The sequence below is a fragment of the Morone saxatilis genome, unplaced genomic scaffold (genome assembly GCF_004916995.1).
Source record: "Morone saxatilis isolate NCDOM2014 unplaced genomic scaffold, NCSU_SB_2.0 Contig21, whole genome shotgun sequence".
Classification (NCBI taxonomy): domain Eukaryota; kingdom Metazoa; phylum Chordata; class Actinopteri; family Moronidae; genus Morone; species Morone saxatilis.
This window is the reverse complement of record NW_023339774.1, coordinates 1,591,480-1,601,484: the sequence shown is the minus strand read 5'-3', so window position 1 is coordinate 1,601,484 and position 10,005 is coordinate 1,591,480. Positions and strand designations below refer to the sequence as shown.

The 10,005-nt window shown below is 31.6% G+C and overlaps 1 protein-coding gene across 1 annotated transcript in view; it reads left to right on the top strand.

Moving 5' to 3' along the window:
* The window catches only part of fpgs (folylpolyglutamate synthase), a 15,875-nt gene that overhangs the window by 1,795 nt on the left and 4,075 nt on the right, over nucleotides 1-10,005 (top strand). Inside the window, exons 3-8 of the mRNA XM_035668248.1 lie at nucleotides 5,717-5,737; nucleotides 6,244-6,305; nucleotides 7,127-7,229; nucleotides 7,887-7,964; nucleotides 8,078-8,225; nucleotides 9,155-9,233. Coding sequence (XP_035524141.1) covers nucleotides 5,717-5,737; nucleotides 6,244-6,305; nucleotides 7,127-7,229; nucleotides 7,887-7,964; nucleotides 8,078-8,225; nucleotides 9,155-9,233 — 491 coding nt within the window. The remainder of the gene's footprint in view (nucleotides 1-5,716; nucleotides 5,738-6,243; nucleotides 6,306-7,126; nucleotides 7,230-7,886; nucleotides 7,965-8,077; nucleotides 8,226-9,154; nucleotides 9,234-10,005) is intronic.

The window sequence follows — 10,005 nt, the reverse complement described above, 5'->3', positions numbered from 1 at the left end:
ACCAGAATGCTCTTTTTCTGTGGAGAAGGTTTTTAGATTCAAATTAGTTTGGCAGGTGTATGAACAGCTAACTAAAACCCTTTCTGAATTCAGCACATCATTTACTCGTAAGCATCATTAACTAATCGCTGATTAATATTTGCCACAGACAGACATCATTTGATGTCCCAGTCCCATGTACCATTTTACGGGCTGTGGATAGCTCTTATTGGAATGAGTAAAGAAATTGTAAACTGGGGGTTTTCTTTGTTTAATGCCTAAATGTGACGGCAGCAGTCTTAGGCATGGTAGCACCTAGGATTTTAAGGACTTGTTTCACCCAAAGGGGCGTCGTCTCGTGAAGGTTACATTCTTTTAAAGTTGGTTGTATAATAACTGAGTGAAGAAGAGTGGATTGAAGGTTTAGGGGATCTCTCCTTTGTAGGTCAACAGCTTGTGTGTTGCTCATGAGGAAAATGCGGTACTCGACATCTGGAAGAATCGTGTAAATGATGAAAGTGAAGGAAGGTGAGGTACAGGGGAAAAGAGAAAAGAACATCAATGGTGGGTTGGAGCTAGGGGAAAGAAGGGGTTAATGACTGGATGTTAATAAGATTTTAAGGTTGAGACGCAATAATTGGCGGATCGTGATAGAATAAAAGCGGCTATAAATTACATGGAAAACAAGTTAAATTTAAATAATTAAATATAGGAAATAAATTAATATGGAAATTTTAACATTTAAGTTTCATGTTTATAACTGAAAGGAAAGCAAATAGTATTGAAATGGAATCGATAGCTAAGGATGAATGAACTCGTGTGTTAGATTTGTAAACCTCTCACTCTGCACTTTGTTAGTTTTAAATGGTTGTATGAGTGTTCGGGTTTTTTAATTTTTTGAAAGATTAAATATTTAAATTTTTTTGGAGAGAATTTTGAAATCTTATGAAAATAAAGAAAAGAAGAAAAGGAAATTGGGAAGGTTAGAAGAGAAGGTGGGAAAAGAAGAATGAAGATAAGGAAAAATAGGAAATTAAATGAATAACAAACAATAAAAAAAGTGAGGTAAAATAATATAGTAGGTTAGGGAAATAAAGAAAATTGGTTAAAAATGAAATTAAGAAAATTAGATGGTTAATTGTTTGTAAAAAATGTGGATAAAAGTATTGTATATAATATTAATGTGTGTTATTTAAATGTGTGTGTAATGGTTTGTTTTAAATGTGGTGTATGAAATTTGTGTTGTGTGTGGTGTGTTGTTTTTTAAAATAAAAAATGGAGGGAATGGAAAATAATAAATATAATTAGTGAAAAGGGAAAAAAGGAAAGTAAAGAGAATTGGGAAAAAGAAATGATTTGTGATAAAATATAGAAATTAAGTTAAATGTTTAAGTAGGTATAAATGATTATAAAAATAAAATTTAAAGTATGAATTGGGATAGGAAAAAAAAAAGTAAGAAAATTGAATTTATTAATTTTGGATAAGAATTGATTAGTTTGGAAATTGGATATGAGTTTAATGAAATTAAATGGAAAAGATGTAAAAAAAAAGGTGAAAAAGAAAAATAAAAATAAAATAATATTATTATATTTTATTTAAATATAAAGGGAAAATAAGTTAATAAATAAAATAATATTTATGGAGAAAAAAAATGAAAAATAGAGAATGAAGAAAAAAAATAATAAGGAAAATTTTAGTGAAAATATAGGTATGTTAGTGGTAAAATGGAATTAAAAAATGAATGGGAATGAAAATATAGAAATGAAAGTTAAAGGATTACAGATTGGAATTAATTTAAAAGAAAGGAGATTATGTATTAATTACATGTATGTAGAATATGGAATGGAATTGAGGGAAATAGTTTAAGTAATGAAAAAAATTGGAAATATTAAATTGAAAAATATGGAAAATTATTACATGTATAATTATTTGTAATTAATTTTAAAAAAAGAGAAGGAAGAGGAATAAAATTTATGAATGGGAAAATAATGGGAAGTAATGAACAAATGATTTTAAAGAATGGAAAAAAATGTTAAATTCAATTTGAAAGGAGGAATTATACTTTTTATAAAATATTTTAATTGAAATATGAAAAAATCAAAAAAATAAAAAAGGTTGGAATAATAAAGGGGAAGAAGATGAAAAAATTTAAAAGAGATATGAACAAAAAAAAGAAGGGAAATGGAAATTTGTTTTTTGAGTTTATTTAAAAATAAATTGTTGTTAGAGAAAAAAGAAAGTTTTAATTTTAATATGAGAAATAGAGTATGTTATTTTTTATTTAGTTGGGAGTTAGAAGTTTTGAAAAAGTAAATGTGTTATTTTTTTTTAAAAATTATAATGTATGTATTGATTTAAAGAGTTGTTGTAAAATTATAAAAATATTTGTTTGAGATATTAATTGACAAAAGAATATGAAAGAAGGTTCACATGAAAAAATGTCTTAAAAGGTTGAGTTAATTAAAGTTAGGAAAAAAATGTTTAGGTTAGAGATGGTGGTTAAAAAATTTAGATTAAAGTTGATAAGGAAAGAATTGGGAAGTTATGGATTAAGAAGAAAGATTTTTTAAGTAGGTAACAAGAGAAATATGATAATTTAAAGTTTTTTGATAAAGGATTGATGGGGAAAATAAATGATTTTTGTTTGGGGTTTTTAAAAATAATGGGAAAAGTTTAACAAAGGAAAAATTTTTTTAGTGTTGGAGTTTGAAAAAAAAAATGGATTGGAAAAGATATAGAATGTAGAAGAATGTTCAATTTAATTAAGATATTAAATAAAAGAAGAAAATAAGAAAATGGGTTGAATAAAAGAAAGAAAAAAAAAATTTAAGAGAAAATAAAGAAATGGTATTATTTTTAAGAATATGAAAATGGTTATAATAAAAAAGAACATTGTTTTTGAAAAAGTTTTATGTGAATTTTTAATTTAAATGATTAGGTTGAGGATTAATAATGGTTAAGAATAAGAACGAGAAAGAAACAGAAAATTTAAATGTTTTTTTTTTTTTTTCGTATGAGATTAAGAATGAAAAATATTAAATTTATGAGAGTGGGTTTAGAAAGGAAATAAGTAATATGAAATAATAAAAAAGGTAATTGGTAAATAAGAAAAGATGGATTATATTAATTGTTTAAAAAATAAAAGATTACTGTTTATTTAAATTCGGAAGACTGTGAAAGAGAGAAAAAAAAAGTGAAAGATTGCAATAATTAAAATTTAAAAAATAAAATAAGAATAAATAATTAAAATTAATATAAAGAATGTAATTGAAAAAAAGTATTAATAATAAAAATGTTGAATTGTAAAATTGTCTGGAATTAATTATATATGTAAACAAGTTGGTGATTTGAAGGAAAGAGAATGGATAATATGTTAAGATAAAAAAAGTGATTTTCAAATTTAAAAAATTTATTATTTAAAGGTATATAAATGAAAAAATGATTGAATTATTTGGTATAATTTAAAGAACAAATAAATTATATGGTTAAAAAATGGAACTTAGAATATGAAGAAATAATAAAATGATTGGGTATGAAATTACTGTTAAATTTTGTTTTAATTTTTTTTAAAATAAGGTTGTTTTGAAAAATAATAAAGAATGGTAATAAAATATTATATAAATATAAAAGGAAATTGTTTAATTAATGTTAGTAATATAATATAAATATTTATATAAATAAGTTTTTGGTAAAAGAAAAGTGTGGATTGTAAAAGAAATATTGAGAATGAAAAGGTAGTTAATAATAATATTTTGTTTATTAATGAAATTTGATGTGGTATTTTGTTTTGGAAATTAATAATTTGGAAAGTTGAAAGTTGGATAAAATTGTTTAAGTTTAAATTGGTTTGTTTAAAGTTAAAATTGGGACAAAAAATAACAAGGAAGAGGAATTTAGAATAAGGAAAAAGAATGGAAGAGATTAAATTAAATAAAATAATTATGGAAGGGTTTTAGAAGGATTTTAAAATAAGGGGTAGGTTAAAAATGTAAAAGAAAAGAGATGTATGATTTAAAAAAAGAAAAATTTTAATTCTGTGTTTATTTTTTAAAAAATAGAATAAATATTTGAAATAAGTGAATGATATTTGGATAATATTTAAATATAAAATGAAAAAATGTGGTAAAAAATGTTTTTGTAATAAAAAAAGTCAAACAATGAGATGTGTATGAAAATAAAGTTGAAACACAAAAGGTTGTAAATTGAAAAGAAAAAAATAAAAATAGAAACTAAATGGTAGATAAGGAAAATGGAAAAACAATCATGCTGAAAGTGAATAGGTAAAAGTTAACAAGAATTAAAAAAGAAGGAAGTTTGAGTCAAAATTGGAATGGACAAAAAAATTGTTTTTGTGGGAACAAAAAAAATGATGGGATTGTTTTTTCTTTTTTTAATTTAGTAATGTTAAAATGGAAGTGGATAAATTTGAGAAATAATGAACTTGAAGAATAAAATTTAAGATTGATAATTAAGAAAATAAAATGGATTAATTTGTTTGTTTATATAGGTGGTTATATTAATTTGGGAATTGAAATATTTGAAAGAGAAATTTGAATTGAAAATTGTTTAAATTTTTGGTTTTAAATTGTATTTGTATAATAGAAGTAAGGAAGGAAGATAGAAATAATTAAAAGATTAAATTTAAAAATCATTTTGGAAATAAAAACAATGTGGTTTTAAATTTAAGGAAAAGGTAAGATTAAGAAAGAGTGAAATGAATTAAGAAAAATGAATTAGATGGAAGAAGACAATAGGTAATAATTATTGTATTAAAAAAAGAAATTTGGGGTTGAAAAGTTAATGTTTAAAAGTTCATGTGTAACATGATAGAGAAATGCTGAGTAAATTTTAGGCAAATTAAGAAAAAGTTTAATTCAAATTTTTAATAATATAGAAAGATATAAAAAGGGGTTAAAGGGAAATTGTGGGAAGAAGTAAATATTTTATTGGTAATGTTGGAAATATTAAAAAAATTAGTTTAAATGAGTTATGAAAGTTAAATTGAAATTGTGAATTGAGAAAGGTTTTAAGTTAGAATTGGGGAAAATAAAAATGCAATCAGAATTTGAAAAATATAAAATATAAAAAGAAAAGGATCTGGGTTAAATATTGGTAATGAAGTGTTTGAGATGAATTGAAATTTATTGGGAAAAAGTTTTGTGCTGGATGGGAAAAAAAAGAAAATTGATAAAAAGTTTAGGAAATAAGGTTTTATTAGTTAAAGGGGTGAATGATCCAGAACTATTTTGATAATTGGTATAGGTGGATTTTAGATGTATTTGAAGTGGATTGGGGGTGGGAAAAGTAATGACTGGGCCAACACAACATTAATAAGCTAAGACTTAAATTCATAAAGCGCCCCTGTCCCGAGACTGTTGGAGACCTGACCCAACTCGTACAATCCGATTTTTCATTCTTAATCACAAAATTGATCAACTTTAATACATTTTAATTATTACTTCAAGTTGGTGTCAGTACTGAATTCCCTATGAACAGCAAACTTTGAATAAGTTGACCCAATAAAACCCTGCCCTGTTCACTATAACGGTGATATCAGATTTGGAAATCCAAACTTATCAAAGCTTGAGACTCACAGGCGGCTTGAGTGTACCAGACCTCACTGTTTCAGGCAGTTTTTGCTCTCCATGTGTTTTTCTGAATTGAAAGTCCCAATGAAGGCTTAAATAATCCAACAATGTTCCTCTTCCCTTGTTGTTTTTCGGTGTTGTGTCTAAGGTTCCCATTGTCTTTGCAGAAGTAAGTTAAGCCTGTCTCACTTTGTTCTGAATTAAATGACCTGCAATAATAATAAGTACAACAAGTTACTACATAAAATCCTAATGTAATGTAATGCTGTTATGTTAACCCTTCTTAGTCTTCCAATCACTCAAGAGCCGCTTTTACCACATTCCATGTTCCAACTAATGAAATCTATAATTAGTGGGAAAGGCTTTTCAGAACTTTTCAGAAGCGTATGTAATTTAAGTATGTGCTTTAATTGCACTTGTGTAAACCGGGTTAACGTTCCCCTGTAAACTTGGAAGTGTACTGGTTGTACGGTTTGGTTCTATAAAGTTTGTTTACAGCCTTATCAAGGTTTTTAATATTATTGCCCCTCGGTTTGTTTTAACAATACTCTGGGGTAATGCAGTGTTTGAGATGCCTTGCTCTGGATCAGTGTGCTGGATGGGCAGACTGATCCAGTTTAGAGCAATAAGTTTTATTAGGTAAATGGTGAATGATCAGCTCTGCTCTTTGTCTAGGTGGATTTAGCTGTAATTGAAGTGGGGATTGGTGGAGCGTATGACTGCACCAACATTATAAGGTAAGACTCATTCATAAAGCTGCTGTCGAGACTGTTGAGACTGACTCACTCAGTACAATTCGATTTTTTCATTCTTAATCACAAATGTGATTCAGACTTGTAATCCATTTTTTATTAAATTACTTCAGTTAGGTTGTGCAGTACTGATGTCACCTTGATACAGGCACAACTTGATAAAGTTTTGGACCCAATAAAAGACTGCTGTAGTGCCACTATAACAGGTGATTGATTCAGATTTGATCAAACTTTATCATAGAGCTGAGAACACTCACAGGCGGCTGAGTGTACAGAACCCTCACTGTTGCAGGCAGTTTTGCTCTCCATGTGTTTTCTGATTGAGAGTCAGATGAAGGCTAAATAAATCCACATGTTCCCCTCTCTGTGTTCTGGTGTGTGTCTAATGTCCATGTCTTTTGGCAAGAAGTATAAGTTTTAAGGCTGTAACTTCACTTTTGTCCTGAATTAAAATGAACCTGCAATAATAATAAGTACAACAGTACTACAATAAAATCCTAATGGTAATGGTAATGGACCTGTACTTGTATAGCGCCTTTCTAGTCTTCCAATCACTCAAAAGCGCTTTTACACACATGCCATGTTTCAACTATGATCATAATTAGTGGGAAAGGCTTTTTCAGAACTTTTCAGAAGCGTATTGCCTTAATTAAGGTAATATGTGCCTTTTTTAAATTGCACTTGTGTAAACCAGGTTACTGTTCCTCTGTACTTGAAGTGTACTGTTGTACTGTTGTTCTATAAAGTTTTGTTTACAGCCTTATCAGTATTTTAATATTATGCCGCTGTGGTTTGTTTGTCAACAGGAAGCCGTGGGTGTGTGGTATCTCCTCTCTGGGCATAGATCACACTCAGATCCTTGGAGACACCATTGAAAAGATCGCCTGGCAAAAAGGGGGCATCTTCAAGGTATGTTGGCTGTACACATCAGTAACATGGCATTGTGATTGGACTAAATATCACAAGTAATAAGACCATTTATTAAAAAAAAAAAAAAANNACGTGTTATGTTATTGTTATCGCTATGTGTGTTAATATGTATATATGCTAGTAAGTCAGTGAAGTGTGTTTCAGGGCTGTAAATGGAATGGTAAATGGACCTGTACTTGTATAGCCGACCACTCAAAGCGCTACGTGCCACATTCACCCTTTCACACACATTCATACACATTCACACACCGATGCACAGCATCAGGAGCAATTTGGGGTTCAGTATCTAGCTCATGATACTTCGACATGTGGCAGGAGGAGCCAGGGATCAAACAAACAACCTTCCGATTAGTGGACAACCCGCTCTTCCTCTGAGCCACAGCCGCCCATTGTTGTCATAGAGATGGACATGTTAAATTTTGGATTGATTTTGAATTTATCCACTGATAAAGATTGTGTGTTTGAAAGCACTGGAAAAGGGGGAGTTATTTGTTTTTTGTTATTTTCAAGGTGAATAATTACTTCTTACATGGGAGTCCTTTCAAATAAAACTATTTATGAATTAGATTTTGACTAACTGGTTGTACAGTATTTGCTTCTCCACTGCTCTGCCATCTCACAGCTGTATGTTTTCAGCCAGGGGTTCCTGCCTTCACAGTCAAACAGCCAAAAGATGCGATGGTTGTGCTCAGGGACAGAGCCAAAGAGATAAAGGTAAGTAACCACTCAGACTGATGCAGTGTGTTTAAGTCAGATATTGCTCAGTGAAATGTAAAGTCTTGTTGAAATCTCACTTTGATGTAACACAGTCTGACCTGTTGTTGCAGTGTCCTCTGTGGGCGTGTCCAGAGCTGGAGGACTACCAGACAGACTGTGGACCTTTGCACCTGGGCCTGGCAGGACAGCACCAGCGCTCCAATGCGTCCCTGGCCCTCCAGCTGAGTCACACTTGGCTGCAGAGAAGATGTCTACCAGGTGGGACGGGAATTTCTGAAAATTTGAACTGTGTGTCAGTGGCAAGAAGGAAATCATAAATCCACAAGTGAAAGAGAGAGACTATCGTGGCACTTACTAGCTACAAACATCATCATCATATGCCTTAACTGCATTTGAACCTGCTAATACGTTATTGTGAGATCAAGTCTGAACTTTTTCTTTCTTGGCAGCAGCTCCATTTGCAGCATCACAGAAAAGAAAAGACAAGAAACAAAGATACATTCAAGAGATAAAGTGTAGCATCAGCGCTCCAAAAAAAAAAAAAAAAGCATTATATTAAAAATCTCATACAGACTTACAACTTGTGCACAACAAAGTAAGACGCCTCCCACACACTGGGCTCTCCAATGAACAAATGTATTCACAAAATGATCATACGCCAGCCGGCTTACTCTCAGTGAAGGAGGAGCGACAGCATGTTTTAGGTTTTAAAATGACCACAAATCACAAAACTAACTGTGATGGAAGCGGAGAAGAATGGTAGTTAACCGAGGGCGGCACGCTGGGCAGTGGCTGCTCCAACGCTCTCTGCTCCAGTGTCAGTGAAGTCGGCTAAACCACTTTTGAACCAGACGGTGGTCCAACCTCTACTACCTTCCTCTGTGATTGACTCTGGGGCTGAAAGCGCTGTCGCAGCCTGGCAGCAGAGACGCTCTGTGGTGAGCTGGGATTTTATAACTGAGACAAGACGCACTCTTTACTTTCTCTGACTGTTGTTTTCACATCACAGATGATGAAGAAAGGCAATACAAATGTGATGTTACCCTAACCATAAAACATGAGACTTTACACCACAGGAACCACTGATATAGAAGTTCTAAATGGGCAAAAAAAAACAACTTTGGTGGTCAGGAATGCTATGTATTCCATGTCTGAAAAGGTTTTAATGCTGTCTTCTCTCTCAACAGATAAAAGCTTTCCCTCCACCAGTGTTGAGAATGCAGGTGTTCTTCAGGGGACTTTATTCAAGCCCAGCCCCATGAAGACAATCAAACAGTGATTTAAACCGCTTTTTCTCGTAGCGGCCAGTAGGGGGCCGGATCCACTAGTTGCAGAAAACGACACTTCAACAATGAGAACAATTTGAAGCCGACTTCTGAATTTATAATAGCTCAGTAAAACGAGTTTCCCTGATGAGTTTCTGGTCTCGAGTCTCTAGGTTTCAGTCTTTTCCATTTCAGCGATGATGTTGACTTTAGTTAATGTGGCCCATGTAGAATGTAAAATCAGACGGTATAATTTAGGGCGGGGCTACCTTGATTGACAGGTTGCTAGCTCATCGATCAGATCATCCCTCACTCCTCCGCAGCTCCACCCTCTTGTCCAAATATGGTTACTTCTGGCTCCAAACCAAAAAACCAAAGTGCTTCAAAGCAGTACACCACAAACAAGTGTGTGACATGACGGTGGCTACGTCTTCTTCTTTTATATAGTCTGTGAATTCAACACGTTGACATGTGACCATTGGAATTAAGAGTTGGGACTGAAGAGTGGCAGTCAGTGAAGGACATTTGGACTTGTGCAAAACATCTGCAACATGAGCAGCTATGAAAGTAAAAGAGCAAAGTATACCCCTCCTAAAAAGTAGATAACAAAGACTCAATTATGAACAAATGTCCTGTTTCTGTTGCACCAAACGATATGACAAATACACAGTAAAGCTCATGTCAGAGAGCTTGTTACTGGTGGTTGCAATAATTCAAATTCAAGATTCAGCAATGTGACATCATCATCCATCCATCATCCACAAGTCTGTCTG